This window comes from Ctenopharyngodon idella, chromosome 3, assembly GCF_019924925.1.
Source record: "Ctenopharyngodon idella isolate HZGC_01 chromosome 3, HZGC01, whole genome shotgun sequence".
NCBI lineage: Eukaryota > Metazoa > Chordata > Actinopteri > Cypriniformes > Xenocyprididae > Ctenopharyngodon > Ctenopharyngodon idella.
This window is the reverse complement of record NC_067222.1, coordinates 22,435,809-22,454,502: the sequence shown is the minus strand read 5'-3', so window position 1 is coordinate 22,454,502 and position 18,694 is coordinate 22,435,809. Positions and strand designations below refer to the sequence as shown.

At 41.1% G+C, this 18,694-nt stretch overlaps 1 protein-coding gene across 1 annotated transcript; it reads left to right on the top strand.

The window, feature by feature from the left end:
* Positions 1-17,412, top strand: col1a1a (collagen, type I, alpha 1a). Its single transcript, XM_051887605.1, has 51 exons — positions 1-230; positions 1,667-1,858; positions 2,223-2,245; positions 2,464-2,499; positions 3,220-3,312; positions 3,740-3,811; positions 4,107-4,151; positions 4,510-4,563; positions 5,011-5,064; positions 5,328-5,381; positions 5,522-5,575; positions 5,674-5,727; positions 5,815-5,859; positions 5,977-6,030; positions 6,378-6,422; positions 6,558-6,611; positions 7,089-7,187; positions 7,299-7,343; positions 7,490-7,588; positions 7,678-7,731; positions 7,957-8,064; positions 8,160-8,213; positions 8,376-8,474; positions 8,569-8,622; positions 9,232-9,330; positions 9,519-9,572; positions 9,681-9,734; positions 9,970-10,023; positions 10,137-10,190; positions 10,442-10,486; positions 10,600-10,698; positions 10,857-10,964; positions 11,096-11,203; positions 11,309-11,362; positions 11,471-11,524; positions 11,616-11,723; positions 11,870-11,923; positions 12,068-12,121; positions 12,213-12,374; positions 13,213-13,320; positions 13,505-13,612; positions 13,722-13,775; positions 13,904-14,011; positions 14,103-14,156; positions 14,258-14,365; positions 14,456-14,509; positions 14,664-14,771; positions 14,865-15,144; positions 15,238-15,428; positions 15,533-15,775; positions 16,051-17,412. Exons 1-51 carry the CDS (start codon positions 149-151, stop codon positions 16,195-16,197), a joined length of 4,347 nt encoding a protein of 1,448 aa, XP_051743565.1. The 5' UTR covers positions 1-148; the 3' UTR covers positions 16,198-17,412.
* The last annotated feature ends 1,282 nt before the right edge of the window (positions 17,413-18,694 follow it).

Here is an 18,694-nt window from a genome sequence, read left to right as displayed (position 1 = left end):
GACCTAGAGTTGGTTTAGGCAGTAGGGAGTTTCTGCTGGGGTCTGGATTGGAGTCACAGAAGACCGGACCCTACCGTGTATGATTGGAGTCTAAAGGAAAAAAAGAACTTCCCTCGCCTCAAAGAGTCTACATGTCTAATATTTAGACATGTTCAGCTTTGTGGATATTCGGTTGGCGCTGTTACTCAGCGCAACGGTGCTTTTGGCAAGAGGACAAGGCGAGGATGATCGTAAGTATAACTTTTCCACAACTTTTCGGTTTTGCTGGAGGTTAGTGGGTGCAAAAGTGAAGCAGCGAGGCTATTTTGTGATGCTGTAGAAGAAAACAGCTAGATAAATTATTTTCTAAGGACTAAAAAAGGTCATGCAGACGCATTCCAATATCCTTAAGTTTTCTTCTGGAATGGGAGAAGAACATTTGCTTAGTCTGGATAATATGCATTAGACCCACCGGGCCTTTTCACGCTCTGCACGCGCGAGCTTTTGGAGACAAGTTGGCACAGGTTTGGAGAATCTCCTCCATGCGCAATTTGATGTCCTCAACAGCTGCTGAATGAGAGAAGCAGACAGGGAAGAGAAGATCAGATATTCCATAATGAGCTCAATACTTAAAAATTCACTTATAAAAAAAAAAAATGTGGAACCTAAAACTTTGAGAGAAATAAAAGTTCAGATTGAAATCATTGTATAGTGATAAATTGGCCAGTTGGGGGGAAAACCAAGCAATTTAGTCATAATAAAAATGTTCGGTTCCAGCAAAATAATCTGGCTATGGGCGACATCCATTTAAAAAAAAAAGTTTCCCCCCCTAAACAATAAAAGAGATGATCTCATTCTTGGATGAGCATCTCTCCAAGCTGGATATTGAAGTCTGCTAACTACATTAAAACAAAAACTGCTTGATTTTCTGTACAATAATAAAGAAAGAAGAATAGTTTAAATGTATTTTTTTTACTTTTAATTACTATTCCAGACCCATAATTTTACCAAATGAGGGGCTTACGACAGTATCACAGCGCCACTTGGTGGTTAAATGTGCAATAACATGATATTTTGACGATCCCCCCACCCCAACCCTTTCACTTTTCCCCCTCTGTTATGGTGATTGAAAACACATGCGGACCCTGCAGACTTTCCACTGAAGGAAAACGTTAGTCGTTGCCAAGCCGACAGTTTTCAATTACTTCATGATGGACGGTCATCTTCAGCAGGCGTGGAAATTTTCCCTCAAGCTTTTTCCTCTGAATAATGGAATCTGGGCCTAAGGGCACTACGCCACCTAGAGGTCATTTTCAAACCAAACATTTTCAAGCAAAAGTAAGTAAAGGTGTGCGTTTACACCAGCGATTCTGTTCCCACGTATATGGGAAATGTTTACAAAGCAAAATGCTAAAGAGATGGCCTCATTTCAGTTTATATAATACCAAATACTTAATATTTCCCTCCTAAGATTTAAGTTTAGGGATCTGGAGAATATTTAGAGACAACTAAAGGTGCATTATAAGCATTTCCCACCTTCTGTCACGGATTTAGCCTCACGTGGACGACAGTAAACATGAAACACAGACTTGAACATTTAATATAAATCCTATGACATGCTCAAATAACAAATGTTTACATTTATACTTTTATACTCATGCAACTATTTTACTCGTTATTCCCGTAGGCACAGGTGGCAGCTGCACATTGGACGGCCAGGTCTACAATGACAGGGACGTCTGGAAACCAGAGCCATGCCAAATCTGCGTGTGCGACAGCGGCACCGTTATGTGCGACGAGGTGATCTGCGAGGACACAACCGACTGCCCCAACCCAGTGATTCCCCACGACGAGTGCTGCCCCGTCTGCCCAGACGACGGTACGACGCCTTGATTCTCACGCACCGTTTTTTTTCTCTCTCCCTTACCTTGGGCAAACAGAACAACCCCACATCCCCCATTTTAAATGTATGGGAAAATTCTTATGGATCCACAACATTTACACCCTTGGATTTTTAAATGTGATCTTCAAGCTTCCAGCCTTATGGTCATTCACTGGATTAATTTTTCGTTTGGTTCTTGGTCTAGTAGGCCTAAATCAAGGCCAAGGCCTCAAATCTAATTGGGGAAAACCAGAGACTCAGTTGTTAGGCTGATTGTTGATTAGAATTGATAAGAGACATCTATTTAATTTCTGTTTTTGTATGGTTTTAATTTTTCTTTTTCTTTTCCTCAATTGTATAGATTTCCAGGAACCCAGTGTTGAGGTAAATGTTGCTTTACTTTTATCAGTTTATATTGCCATAAGTTTTCAGTTCATTGCTTCACAGAAGAATCTTGTCAAATGGCCAGTATGAATGTTGCAATAATTATAACATGCTCCAGGCATCTTTTTAACTCATCTAAAGCTAGTTAAAAGTTGTTACGTTACGTATCTGGGAAAACAAATCTTTATAAACTAATTTTGTTCACCATTCTCTCTTAGGGACCTAGAGGTACTCCCGGTGAGAAGGGTGACAGGGTAGGTTTATATTTCTCTGTTTTTATGCATCTGTTTATTGCTTCATCAAGGGTTTTGTTTACTTAATGAACCTCTTTAAGTTCTTGGGGACCAAAAGAAATCATTCTAAATCAGCTGTCATTAGCACTCTACAAAACTTATAGTGTATATTATATATAATGTTAGAATTTGTATACTTAGTTATAAATTCTATTTTATAGATTATTTGATTTTTAGTTGGATTTGATCTGATTTGAGATTTTGAGTTGTTCGAGTGTTTGTTTGCGAGGTTATGCATGGTTTATAAATAAATAAATAAATATATATTTATATATATATATATAACTTATAAGTACTCATATGTACTAGCAGCACTAATGATAAGCTTTACTTCTGACATGTCTTCATAACAACAAGATTATGCTACAGGTACATGCAGATGGTTTAGTTTGTCTTATTATATGGTATTTGTGGTGTTTGAGCTCTTGCGATGAGGCACAGAGAGATGATTTGGTCTGAATTTAATGTAAAAAGACAAAAGAATTATCTATCAACCCACCACTTTCCACTAATTATAGCTCTACCAAGTAAAAATGACTGATCTATAGATGTGGTGCATCATTTTGAACTGTAAGGGCTTTGATGTGAGCTGCTCTCAGTGTACAAACCTTTCTGTACCATAGTGTAGCATCTGCCTCATCCCCTTAAATCCTAATTTTCCTTTCCCTTGAACTTAAACAGGGTCCTGCCGGCCCTCCCGGCAATGATGGTATCCCTGGACAGCCTGGCCTTCCTGGGCCCCCAGGCCCCCCTGGACCTCCTGGCCTTGGTGGAGTAAGTATCTGACCCTAAATTGGGAAAATACTCAATTTCTCCAACAGATAGGTGAAAGGTGTGACTTAAAAGTACCTTCAGGCCAGGTGCAAAACTTATGGAGTTGGTCTAGGTCAGAATTTGAAATCAAATCACATTTAAATGACCTTTAAGGTCACAGGGCTGACACATTTCAGCACCATTAAAGTGGACAGCACCCTCAGGGCAGTAGCTACTGTTGCACACAGGCATGCAAAGCTTGTGATGAAGCTCAAGATAAGCCCCTGAATATGATCTAGTTAGATACATTCAGTTACGTTTCATCCTGTCCTGTGCTGAGATGAGCACAGATCCTTTTTAAGGGTCCCATCTCATCCTTTGTAAGAACTAAATGATCCCAGTCCAAATTACTAACAAGGTCCTTGCTTTTTCTCCCCTTTCTCCACAGAACTTTTCTCCTCAGATGTCTGGTGGCTTCGATGAGAAATCCGGCGGAGCAATGGCCGTCCCAGGCCCCATGGTAAAAATGCACACATGCTAACCTATAACACATATTCTTATGCATGCGTGCTATAAACCGCTGAGTGATGCAAATATCACTTCAGTAAATGTACAATATGGATATCCCTATAACTTATCTCCCTATAATATTACCATACATCTTTTTATTGACAGACAGCATCAAATCAGCTGCTGCACTAAACACAAGCTTAACTTAGTATATTCTTATCTAAACAGAACTCACTGTAGGCCACTACACCAATTGTTACTTTGTCAGGTTTACTGACTGTATCTCCTTTTTCTCTTTTTTACAGGGACCTATGGGCCCCCGTGGACCCCCTGGGCCTCCTGGAACTCCTGTGAGTACTCCTTTACAGTTCATAAAAATCTTATCATCCTAACATATAATATGTTTTAAACCAGTTCCACATTGGAAGTCATAATTAAATTAATAATAAAATATATATATGCACCGTGCATTTATAATATAAGTTGTCATATTCAAATGAATTATTGTGAAATTAGTTTGATTACTGCAATTTTGAACCTGGGAAAATCAGAATAAAGTTACTTTTATTAGATCCACCCAGGAAGTCTAAATGAGCTACTACCTATTCCCTTAATGCTAATTTTAGCGTGTAATCTCGCTTCTATTATGTAACAGTGTTCTTCAGGCTTGTGCTTTTTGTAATTTGTGCCTATTGTCCTCCTCTACAGGGACCCCAAGGTTTTACTGGTCCCCCTGGTGAGCCTGGTGAGGCTGGTGCTCCTGTGAGTATCTAAACAAATCATTTGTACATCCATCCAATCAAACACAGCTTTTTCTCAGTAAATATCTGAGGTCAATCTGAAGTCACTTTGCCTGTTTACATTCACCCACATTCATTTTACTCTCACCTACTTACATATGTGACTCCATTTGGGTCAAATGAGGTCAAAATGGTACAGGGTTCATGAATCTTGACCTCAGCCACCTAGATTGCTTTTCTACTGAGTGGATGCTTGACATCCAGCCTGTTTATTTGTATAACAGATGTCTGTAATTGGCCAGCAAAAAGTCTTTTAGTCAATATTTCACTTTTTATCATCTGGATAATTCACTCTGCCAAAGTGTGACTCACTCATGCCGCCACAATGTAAAACACATAAAAATACACTCACATGGACACAAATGTTTTTCCTAACCTAGATTTTTTTTCTCCTGCTTTCCTGCTTTAGGGTCCAATGGGTCCCCGTGGTGCTGCTGGTCCCCCTGGAAAGAACGGAGAGGATGTAAGTAATCCACATAATGTTTAGATTTTGTTTTAAGATGATGTAAGAATAAGTTTTATTCATTAATGCAGTTATAGTTCTGTTATAGTACAGTATGTTGTTCATCTAAGATTTCAAGGAGCCAAGCATTATATTTATCAGCGTCATAGAGAAACAGATAAATCAGGAAACAGTGGCAGTGAAATAGCAAACGTTTCTCATAATTCATTCTAGGGTTTAAACATTCTTTTCATTCAGTTTCTTTCTCCTTTTCTCCTCTGTAGGGTGAGTCTGGCAAACCCGGTCGCCCTGGTGAGCGCGGACCCCCTGGCCCACAGGTGAGTGTTGCAAAAAGGACTGTTCACAGGGTTTCCGATGAAAACACTTTTGTTATAATTGTTTTATGTTAGTTATTAGCATTAGGTTTTTGACCCACAAAAGTAGCAAAGGCTGTAAAATCCTTTCTCTTTCTCCTTAGGGTGCTCGTGGATTCCCCGGAACCCCTGGACTTCCAGGCATCAAGGGACACAGAGTGAGTGCTCTAGCTCTAGGAAGTGGTTCCTCTCATTTGATGACTATCAACCCATGTCTACGTGAATTAAATCTTTATGTGCATCCTCTGTACCTCAGGGATTCAGCGGTCTAGATGGAGCTAAGGGAGATACTGGCCCTTCTGGTCCTAAGGTGAAATCAGAATTTAAAATCAGTATTACACTTTAAACCTAAATTTCACAGTAAGCAGGCCACTTAACATGCTGCTTTGTCCATTAGGGTGAGGCTGGTGCCCCTGGTGAGAACGGAACTCCTGGTGCTATGGTAGGTATCATCTATTCACACTCGATTTGCATATTTAGGCATGACTTTCATGCTATTTTGCAACTTGTTTCTCTCATCCACATATGTAGCCCTTTCTAATGTAACTCTATTTCCCAGGGTCCTCGTGGTCTGCCTGGCGAGAGAGGCCGTGCTGGTCCTCCTGGCGCTGCTGTAAGTAACCCTTATAACCCTGAAGTGATCTATACTTTATTATTGTCCTAATATATTACTTATGTTGCAGTATTATACATAATTTGTAGATGAGACATGCTGTACCTTGTTAAGAAAGGACAGACATGGATATTGAGCATTTCCCAGTAGCTTAACAGCACTTTGCAAAGACATACTGCGCCTTTTGGATCATTTTACATGGGTTTAGATCATCCCTCAAACATAAAATGCAACATTTATAAATCCTTTTAAAATCTAAAGCCTGTCCTCTACAGTGCACAGATTGCACTTTGTAATATATAAATAATGAATGAGTTTAAAATAATCACAGCTTCTCAATTTTTCAGGGTGCTCGTGGTAATGATGGTGCCGCTGGAGCTGCTGGTCCTCCTGTAAGTAGCCATTAAAAAAAACAAAAAAAACAAACAGACCAGATTCTTTTTGTAATCCCACCAGATCTGAATTAATCTGAAAAATGATGATGAGTAAAAAACTCACTGTAATTTCTTTTCTTTTTCTATTTTTAGGGCCCAACTGGCCCTGCTGGTCCCCCAGGATTCCCTGGTGGCCCTGGAGCTAAGGTAAATAAATACTCTCATTTGTTCACATAATTAAACATATTCGAACGCCAAATCAAACCAAACAAATAGCTAGAGTGCCACAAGGTGGCACTGTATTTGGGCCAATAGAGCCAGATATCAGTGTTCTCGACAACTCTGTCAGTTATCTTGATTATGTAGACCAACATGAAGAGTTGACCTTTGGAAATGTGTTAGTAGGTAAAAGCTTATTTATTTGAACTTATTATTTGTTTGGAGCTTGAATGATCCACAATAGATAATTTAATAGAAAGTCATCATGCAGCATTAAAAACATAATGAAACTTGAGATGACATAGAAACTTATCTTCTAGCATCATAGAGACATTGATCATCTTAAGGGTTTTTTTATAGACTATATACACAATTCTTCATTGACATTGAGAGTTGAGATGCCCCTTGTAGCTTTTCATAAGTGATATGTTGACCCATCTCACTCTTGCTCTTTGCTCTCTCCAGGGAGAGGTTGGTCCTCAGGGAGCTCGTGGTGCAGAGGGACCCCAGGGAGCCCGTGGTGAGGCTGGTAACCCTGGACCTGCTGGTCCTGCTGGTCCCGCTGTGAGTGACTCTCTTTTTAAATATCAAATAGATTTTTTCAGTCCTAAATTTCTAATATTTGTGCAGTTCAGTCCTGACCACCTTGTCCATTTTGATTTCCTTCTACTGTAGGGTAACAACGGAGCTGATGGTGCTGCTGGTCCCAAGGGTTCTCCTGTAAGTATCGTTTTAATCTTTATCAGCAAATGCTCTTGTTGATAAAAGTTCTTCTTTAGGGCAACTTATTTCCTCTTTCTGGATTAGAATTTTGGTGTCAGTAAATTAACGCCCACATCTTTGTTACTCTCTGCTGCCACCTGCAGGGCACTCCTGGTATTGCTGGTGCTCCTGGTTTCCCTGGACCTCGTGGTCCTCCCGGACCTTCTGGAGCTGCTGGTGCCCCTGGCCCTAAGGGTAACACCGTAAGTGTCCATTTCTTCTCAGATCATCGGCCACATTTTTTCAAATGAAATGTGAATTATTTCACACAAATCCTTTTTACATTTTACAGGGTGAGGTCGGTGCCCCTGGTGCCAAAGGAGAGGCTGGTGCCAAGGGAGAGGCTGTAAGTATAAACTTCACTTATTTGATCTAGAAAACTTTGTCACTCACTTCATAATTTTTAAAACTCCATTTTATATCAATCTAATCAAGCAAATTTAGTTGAAACATTCCACTGCTTTGTTAAAACAGTGCCCTAGGATTGACAAAGCAACTATTACACAATAATTGATTTCTTATCTCAGTTTCATGTCTAACCATCTTCTTATTTTCTTGTGTGCTTACCCAGGGTGCCCAAGGAGTTCAGGGTCCCCCTGGCCCACCTGGTGAGGAAGGCAAAAGAGGAGCCCGTGGTGAGCCCGGTGCTGCAGGTGGCCGTGGACCTCCTGGTGAACGTGTATGTACCCACACTACCTCTCCAGATAATCAAAAATTTTAGTAAGTACCTTAACAGTGTCCTAGACCATGACAATTACACACCTCTTTGTGCAGGGTGCTCCTGGTGCTCGTGGTTTCCCTGGTGCTGATGGATCTGCAGGTCCTAAGGTAGGTCTACAAAAGATACAAAATGTTTCATACTAATTAACAACCTTTTTAGTTATCAACTAAACAGAAAATAGGCAGAAAATCAGATTAGGATATTATGATATTCATATGTCATATTTCAGCAATGGCAAATGGTGCAACTCTTTCTGATCTCTGTAACAGGGTGCCCCTGGTGAGCGTGGAGGCCCTGGAGTTGTTGGACCTAAGGGTGCCACTGGTGAGCCTGGCCGCAATGGTGAACCTGGTATGCCAGGATCCAAGGTGAGAAAATTGGCATCAACAGGAATGCTATATATGATTGGTGGGATTGATTGATTAGTATGTCTGACCCCCTCTCTCTTTATGCCAATTACAGGGTATGACTGGTAGCCCTGGCAGCCCTGGACCTGATGGAAAGACCGGACCATCTGTGAGTGCCAACACAATTCTCCATGATTTCACAACAAACATGATTTCCACTACACCATAACAGATATCCCAAATGCATGTTTAAGTGGTCTAATATACTACTGGTTGGATTCGATGTTTGAAATCCAACAATATCAAGCCTAAAACTGCTTTTGACCACTTAGATTGTTTATTCCAGAACATTTAAAGAAAAAGAGGTTTTGAAAAAGAGACCTAAATCCATTAAACCCATAGGCCTGATTAAGACTTAATTAAGCCAGGATTAGACATTAGTTCAATTTGGACATTTAAGTAGCTTTTATAAATGTGCCTAAGAAAAAAACAAGAAAAAAAAAACATTACTGGTGTGGATCTTAAGACAAAAAAATAACAGTGACATATTTTAAGATATGTCAGTGCAAGTTGCTTTCAGTTAAAACAGCTCAAACATGCATTTTAGTCTGGGACTAGGCCTAAGCCTTGTCTGTGAAAACGGGGGTTAATTACCTCCAAATTAATATATTGCTATACCATACATTCATTCCCATACATTCATTCATACATACCCAGATATTCATACAAGGTAGAAAAGGATCAAAGCTCACAGGTCTTTTTGTTTTATATTTGATAGGGTACTCCTGGACAAGATGGCCGCCCTGGACCACCTGGCCCCGTTGGAGCCAGAGGACAGCCTGGTGTCATGGGATTCCCTGGACCTAAGGGTGCTGCTGTGAGTGCTCTAAACTCTTTCAGTTTGAAACAAACTACACTATAAAATGTCAGTATTCTCACTGCATAGTCAAAATGCAGACAGTCCCACATCGATAGCTTATTTTTTTTTTTATATCTGAGTGGTTCCGTGTGCATTTGTTACAAAAAGCTTTTTAAGTCTGATTTTTATTTTTTGCCCCTGTGCAGGGTGAAGCTGGCAAACCTGGTGAGAGAGGTGTGATGGGTGCTGTTGGTGCTACTGTAAGTATATGTGCTTTTGTTTTCCACACCACAGTTATCTTTTACCCTTTTTGGTTCATAGTGTCTTAGTCTGGGCCTTATTCTATTGTGTTTTATGCTTAACTATAGGGCGCTCCTGGTAAGGACGGTGATGTTGGTGCCCCTGGTGCTCCTGGACCTGCTGTAAGTAGCACTTCAATATCCCAAAATGCATCATGTCATTTAACATTATTTCAGTCTCATTTTAAACAGCTAATCCATTATACAAACTGTCTCAAATGTTCATATAATGGCCACGAATACAACGTATATAGCTTCAACTTATATCTACTACTTTACAATAATACTTACAATAACAATAAATTATTTAATGAACCACTTTGGCTAATGTGTCTCATAATATTGTTTTCATGAATAGGGGCCTGCTGGTGAGAGAGGTGAACAGGGACCTGCTGGTCCTCCCGGATTCCAGGTGAGTGTGCCCACTCATCTTACCCACCCTATCCACTTCATACACAATATTTTTATTACAGACACTGATATCAATATGCTCATCTCTTTTTTTTTTGTGCATCTAAATGACAGGGTCTGCCAGGACCTCAGGGTGCTACCGGTGAGCCTGGCAAGTCTGGTGAGCAGGTAAGTTGCTAGACGAATTGTTGATATGGAACTGCTGTTTATTATATAATCCTGAAGATGTGAACTTAAGATCTAAAATGATTAGCGTGAATTTATGAAAGTTCAGCATTGCTTGCAAGGATACTATACATAAACATGCACTTTCCTTGACAATTCTATGAGCAATAGCTATGGGCAACAGCAATCAAGTCCTATTAAAAATGATAGGCCAGGCAACACAATACTGATTTGCCTTCTTTGGCCTATTACAGGGTGTTCCTGGAGAGGCTGGAGCTCCTGGACCTGCTGGATCCAGAGTGAGTATCTACAACATGATCACCAAATGGCACATAGCCTATAATACTAATCCTAGTTCTAGATATGTGAGATGGACAAGAACTGATGGTATCTCTATTTACTTTTTACCCAGGGTGACAGAGGATTCCCTGGTGAGCGTGGTGCCCCTGGCCCTGCTGGTCCTGCTGGCGCTCGTGGTTCTCCTGGTTCAGCTGGTAATGATGGTGCCAAGGTGAGTCTCACCTGTCCTCACACACTTTATTGAAGTTATCCTACACATGGCTAAGCAAAATCCAGAGGATGTCCCAAAATGCGAATCAAAGTCATGAAGAGTATATCAAATCACTTTATGTATCAACATTAAGATGATTTTTTTTCTTGCTTTCTTAGGGTGATGCTGGTGCCCCAGGTGCCCCTGGCGCTCAGGGTCCTCCCGGACTTCAAGGAATGCCTGGCGAGCGTGGTGCTGCTGGTCTGCCAGGTCTTAAGGGTGACAGAGTGAGTACTTATGATGCACCTCTCTAATCTTTGAGAGCTGTTCCTGACAAGAAACTTAGTGCTCATTCACAGCAATTAAAGTGAGCAAATGAATTGAAGGGCACAAAACTGACAACAAACTCTTATCCCAGGGTGACCAAGGTGCCAAGGGTACTGATGGTGCCCCTGGTAAAGATGGCATCCGTGGTATGACCGGACCAATTGGACCTCCTGGACCTGCTGGAGCTCCTGGTGACAAGGTGAGTGTCTTTTGTGCTATATTCCATACATCCATAATCACTGATGATTATTCTTACAAAGTCAAAGAGCATATTCAACCATGGTTCATTTGTATTTGAACATAGGGAGAGACTGGTGCTCCTGGACTTGTTGGACCTACTGGTGCCCGTGGACCACCTGTAAGCACAATCCTTGATGCAGATATATTAAATTGATCATTTAAAGAAACATTGAAGTTCTTTTTCAAAATGATCTGATGGCATTATCTGTTCTACAATTACAAATAGGGTGAGCGCGGAGAGACTGGTGCTCCAGGACCTGCTGGATTTGCTGGACCTCCTGTGAGTAACAAACTCTAGTATATATATCCTTAAAGTGTTTTAACAATTACAGACCAGTTCTTAGTTCAAACATCTAATTTCTCTCCAACAGGGTGCTGACGGTCTGCCTGGTGCTAAGGGAGAGGCTGGAGACAATGGTGCTAAGGGTGATGCTGGTTCTCCAGGACCTGCAGGAGCAACTGGTGCCCCCGGACCTCAGGTGTGATCACCTTCTCAGATCATCTCCTCATCCAAAACAGACACATGCTCCTTTGGGTCTATAAAGTTTGATCCATGTAATAGTCATGGTTGCCTTTACTACTGTTGACATCCAAGTTTTTAATCAAATTGATTTGTGCCATACAGGGTCCTGTTGGTGCTACTGGACCCAAGGGTGCCCGTGGTGCTGCTGGTCCCCCTGTGAGTATGACTTCCATAATTTCATATTCCTGGGTGATTTGTTAGGGTTGGTATGTTACTTGGCACAATTAAAAATTGCAAAATGTTATGCTTTACAATTGACGTAAAACAATTGGACTAATCCATTTTTACTTTTTTGTTAAGGGTGCTACTGGCTTCCCTGGTGCTGCTGGCAGAGTTGGACCTCCCGGCCCTGCTGTAAGAACCTCTATAACAATGATTTACATAGTAATTGTGGTCCTCTTCCATAACTAATGACGGTTCTCTAATTGCTGCTTGTCTTTCTTAGGGAAACGCTGGACCCCCAGGACCTCCTGGACCTGGTGGTAAGGAGGGCCAGAAAGGTAACCGTGGTGAGACTGGACCTGCTGGCCGCACTGGTGAAGTTGGTGCTCCTGGACCACCTGGTGCCCCTGGTGAGAAAGGAACTCCCGGAGCTGAGGGTCCCACTGTAAGTCTTTCATGCCGATCAATAACATTATTGCCTTACCTTATGGCCTTGCTAAATACATGACTGTAAGCAAATTATGAATATAATATCAATTACAGTGCTTAGAAAAATTATTCAGATTCCTTAACCAGTTCTCTCAAATCCTCACATTTTTTGGCAGTGTTGTATGTGCACAACATATATTTATTTGAGCATTTAAAATGCTACCCTGGTCTCATCTGACCACAAAATCTTTAAACAAATTACAACTGGCCCAATGTTATGCTTTTAGGCACACTACAGACAAGCTTTAATATGGTTCTTTTTGGAAAAAAAAGGCCTGTAAACTCTGTATCAAAGAGATTACTTATTACTGGCCTCTCAGTTAATTCTCTCACAAGTCATCCCTGAAATGAAAGGCAGGATAGTTTGAAATACTTATGGTTTGAAATAATATTAATTTGTACCCTTTTCTTTATTCATGGATTTGTTTCTCTTTATTTGATGCTCTTGATAGTCATCATTTTCACAGTTATCTTACAAATTCACAACTTTATTAGTTATACTTTAGCTGAGAGTTTTCTGTATATGTACTAAATGTGGTAGTTATTTAATTGATTATAGGTAGAAATCAATTGTAAGAAAGTGGTGTGCTTGTTAGAACGATTGTTTGCTCTAATACATCTCTGCTAGAGGGAAATAAGATTCACCCTCTGTCTTCCATCTTGATCTCCGTGCTAGTATAAATTTGTAGATATTTATACATCATTTCTATCTATAAGAACAAATAAAAGAAAGACATTGCCTGTGATGTACTTGCTATATTATCTCACTAATATCCCTCCTTCTTTACTTGCAGGGCCCTGCTGGTATACCTGGACCTCAAGGTATTGCTGGTCAGCGTGGTATTGTTGGTCTCCCTGGACAAAGAGGCGAGCGTGGTTTCCCTGGTCTCCCTGGCCCATCTGTGAGTATTCTGGCTCCTTTATTTTAGACTGATCGCTTGCTCATCTACTGCCATACACGCCATCATGAACTTGTTTTATTCAGCCAGTATCTACCTTCAAGAGTTCATCTTGTTGGAAAGTTGGTTTCTTAAGCATCAATCATGGTAAAGCTTTCATCATACTTCTGTTCATCATTCCATCTAGGGAGAGCCTGGCAAACAGGGGCCTTCTGGACCCTCTGGTGAACGTGGACCTCCTGGACCCATGGGACCCCCTGGACTGGCTGGACCTCCTGGCGAGCCTGGTCGTGAGGTAAGGATACACGCCTATACACCAATACCTGTTGAATTTCATTGGCATAAACAAAGTAAAACAATAGTGTCCTGCCTTGTTGACACCTATGTACTTTGCCTCACATTAGGGTACCCCAGGTAATGAGGGTTCTGCTGGTCGTGATGGTGCTCCTGGCCCCAAGGTGAGCTGCAGCCTTCATGGTTTCCCATAATGCAACACATTCAGTAGTCAAACCTCTTTACCACACATTAGGTTGCGTGACTGTGGTGGTGTCCCTTACAAAATTCTGTTCTTCCACTCATGATATAGGGAGACCGTGGTGAGACTGGCGCTGCTGGCACTCCCGGTGCTCCTGGACCTCCTGGTGCTCCTGGACCCGTTGGCCCTGCTGGAAAGACTGGTGATCGTGGAGAGTCTGTAAGTGTCCCCATCTCCAATAATGAATTGAACTGTTGATGGCTTTAAAAGCATGGGAGTAGATTGAACAAATTATTTTTTTCCTTCTTAGGGCCCTGCTGGTCCTGCCGGTGCTGCTGGCCCTGCTGGTCCCCGTGGACCTGCTGTAAGTTCTGACTCAAAAACTCAAACCCAATAGAACTCTGCATGTAGCTTCGTCTGTGGTATACACTCTATTGTTGTCTGAGGTGAAATGTCTTTATTCAGGGACCCGCTGGAGCTCGTGGAGACAAGGGTGAGACTGGCGAGGCTGGTGAGAGAGGCATGAAGGGACACAGAGGATTTACTGGAATGCAGGGACCCCCAGGACCTCCTGTAAGTGACTCTGTTTAGCTTAAGGAACTTACAGAATATATCCCAAATGGAATATCCATAGCTTGAAATCTTCTTTTTTCTTGTCCATAGGGACCCTCTGGAGAGCCTGGACCTGCTGGAGCTTCTGGACCCGCTGGACCTAGAGTAAGTATTATTATAAAATATATAATCTTGCTGCATATTTGTACTTACATTATTTTTCTGATTTGATCAAGTTGTTGAAGCATATACACAGTGGCCTGAATGTCTTGAAGTTCATTCTGACTGGATTTGGATGTTTCTGTTTTTGTATTAATAGGGCCCTGCTGGATCTTCTGGACCTGCTGGTAAGGATGGTATGAGCGGACTTCCTGGACCCATTGGACCTCCTGGACCCCGTGGTCGCAATGGAGAAATTGGACCAGCTGTGGGTGATTCTTTCCTTTTCTACATGACTGTGCACCCAGTAAACCAAATCTATACTTTAACCCCACCATATTTGGTTTACTCTCTGATATAGGGACCTCCTGGAGCTCCCGGACCCCCTGGACCTCCCGGACCCTCTGGTGGTGGATTTGACATCGGCTTCATTGCCCAGCCACAGGAGAAGGCCCCTGATCCCTTCCGCCACTTCCGTGCCGACGATGCCAATGTGATGCGCGACCGTGACCTGGAGGTTGACACCACCCTCAAGTCCCTGAGCCAGCAGATTGAGAGCATCATGAGCCCAGATGGTACCAAGAAGAACCCTGCTCGCACTTGCCGTGACCTGAAGATGTGCCACCCAGACTGGAAGAGCGGTACGTTTCTCAATTACACAATAATTCTATATTCATCATACTACATTGTTATGCTTACATTAATCCTCTCATTCCTTAAAAAACAAAACACAGGTGAGTACTGGATTGACCCTGACCAGGGCTGCAACCAGGATGCCATCAAGGTCTACTGCAACATGGAAACTGGCGAGACCTGTGTCTACCCAACTGAGTCCACCATTCCCAAGAAGAACTGGTACACAAGCAAGAACATCAAGGAGAAGAAGCACGTCTGGTTCGGAGAGGCCATGACCGATGGCTTCCAGGTGAGGACGTCAACTAGGCCTAAAAGTACAACAGATTTTTTTTTTCATAAGTCTGTTTATTATATTTGCTCATTTTCTTGTGCTTTTCTTCTCAAAACCTACAGTTCGAGTATGGCAGCGAGGGCTCCAAGGCTGAGGATGTCAACATTCAGCTCACCTTCCTGCGCCTCATGTCCACTGAGGCCTCCCAGAACATTACATACCACTGCAAGAACAGCATTGCATACATGGACCAGGCTTCTGGCAACCTGAAGAAGGCTCTTCTGCTGCAGGGCTCCAACGAGATTGAGATCAGAGCAGAGGGCAACAGCCGCTTCACATACAGTGTCACTGAGGATGGATGCACGGTGAGTTCTAGATCTAACATCACAATCATTCTGCATCTCAATATCACAACAGTACTGTTTATTTGAATTTGAGAGCTAATACAAGATACATTATTAAAATGACAATATCCAAGCATTACTTCAGTATGATTACATTAACATTTATTCATTTAGCAGTAGCTTTTATCCGAATGAACTTTAGCAACATAAAAGTGTATTATTATAGCAACATAAAGAATGGTTTTGTAAAGGTTCTAATTCTATCCCTGTTTTCCTTTTTTTCCCCATCTCTCCAGTCGCATACCGGTGCATGGGGCAAGACAGTCATTGACTACAAAACAACGAAAACATCCCGTCTGCCTATTATTGACATCGCCCCTATGGACGTTGGTGCACCTAATCAGGAATTTGGCATTGAAGTTGGCCCAGTCTGCTTCTTGTAAAAAAGAAATCTGGACTTGAGATTGTTTGTGTGCGTGTGTGTTTTTTTTCTAGCAATCATCTCTCTAAAAAATCTTTTCTATGCATTAAAACCAAACCCTAGAATTCAATTTGGCTGTCCAAATGGTCCACTTGCTTAGACCTGTGCTTCAGAAGACAGTGGTTGTCTGTTATCAGGCTTTTTTTGGACCACTATTTTGTCACCACCACCCACACTGAGGATACTTTAGAAGACTCATTTGTTTCACTGGCAACAAGAAAATAATATATACTTATAAAGTGTAAAATTCCCCTGGAGTTTTAAAGAAACAACAATGATACAAGTGACTTTTTTTCAACCACTGAGGAAGGACAATGAAAGAGCAAAACCAAATGCTTTGTACCATGTTCAGGTGTTAAATAAATCTGTAAAATGACATTTAAGTGTCTTTGTGTTATACCCATTAGGACCATCGGGTGCCGAATGCCAGCGTTCCTCTCAAGAGTCACACAAAGTTCATCTAGTAGAGACAGGGGTTCAACTTTGTTTTGATGTCTTATGGCTACCTCAAAAAAGAAACCTGCAATTCCCAGTGTTGACCAACACCAGGTCAGGATTTTACTTGGCAGAAGTATGGTTAAAAGATCAAATGACAGCTGTAAAGGTGCTATTTCCTCATGAGGTCCTGAAAGTTCTAAAAGTAATGTATTGTTCGTCGCTTTTGCTCACAGGGCCTTTGGTGCTAACGAAACCCTAGTATCTTGCTGCCCAGTTGTAACAGATGCCTCTCTTTCTCAAGTGTAAGCTAAGAGCCAGACAGCAGAGCTTTTGTTAAGAAGCAGTACTGTAGCTGTGATGCACGCAGTCTTTTCAAGTGCAGAATAAGCAGGTGGAGTCTGTTTTTATGTTCCAAACACCTTTTGACACTTTTTGGTTGTTGTCTTTTGGTTTCTTTGCAAAATATCCCCCCAGTGTTGTCCAGTTGCTTCTAGCTATATCCCCACTTCCTTCCCATCCTTCTGTAATCAGGATTTGTTTTGTTTTCACCTAGGTTTTTTTTTTTTTTTTAAAGCATAAAACAGGCAATCAAATAGAAAAGTCCTAAAATTATGAGAGAAGCACACCATAGGGGGGTTAAAACAAGAAGATCTGTACCTATTTTGTATATGTATAATAATTTGAGATGTTTTTAATTATTTTGAATGCTGAAATAAAGCATGTTAAGTGGTCGACCTTATGTTTGTCAGAAGTGATCTTGACTCGTCCCTGACTGCCCAATGGACTTGAATGAAGCACAGCTTGCACCTGTTACAGTTGTTTTGACTAAAAGGAAAGATTAAAGAAAATATCAGAAACGTCTGCTACTTTTATTTTTGGTGCTTTTTTCATGTTGTTTTTGCAAAAGTAGTTTTTTATACTACTGAGCAATCCATAACCAACAGGACATAAACTCTGAGCAAAATAACTTAAAGTTACCATGTTAGAAAGAAATACTGCATGTTCTGATGCTTGCGTGTACTAACCTTGTGCAGCCTTGAGGCACTTATGTTGACAAAAATGCGTCTTGAAATCAATGCACTCCAAGATGATGTGGATAATGTTCCACTGATAATCCAAATGATCCAATGGTGAAAATTCAGATCTAGACTCGCTCGTGTTGGTTGATGGTTGATGCTCCGAACTCCACATCTGTTGAAATCATGGGTCATCCGAGCGGTTGAGGATAGTATAATCCGCGAGCAGAGAATTCCTTTGACTTGAAAGCTGAGAGAGATGTTGCTGTAAACATACTTATTTTAAAATATTGAAATACCAAGTATTTAAAAGTGGAGCTTTAGTGGAGCTTAAACTGAGGAGAACCAGTCTTTTGCTGCAGTGTGCACTCAAATGCTAAAGGTGGTCAGTGGTGAAGGTGGTAGTCCTGTAGGACACAACAGGGCCATTGTATCGTAAGGTATGCGGAGGCTTCCGTAGTGGGGGGCTTGAATGTCTAAACTGCTAACTGGATCCATGCGCTCACTTTCACTTTAAACACTGAAATTCTTTGAGGAAGAGGAAAACTTTGCAAACCTAACTGAAATAGTAGGCTTTATTTAAAGAGTAGCTGAAGACTATGATACAAATTTGTGCAACTGGCAGTGACTGTTGAATCTAGAGATTTTTTGAGTTAATTTAATGAATCTGTACATCGAACATATTTTTAGTTATAAAATTTGTTTTTATCCCCCATATAAATCATGTACAATGAATATTAAATAAAAATGTTAGCATGTGGTGCACATACAATACATTTTAGGTGAAGGAATAAAAAAAGTCAAGATATGAGTAAGAAATGCATAAAATGAGGTTAGGTGAATTTGGAAAACTGGGCTTCATTCTTCACATGCTATGTTCTTTGTGCTTACAGGGAATTTTTTTTTTTTTTTTTTTTTTGCCTGCAAAAGATTTATAACAGCCAGAGATGTTAAACTATTAATACAATGAGGACTAATTTAGGGCATTAGTTTATAGATTAGTTT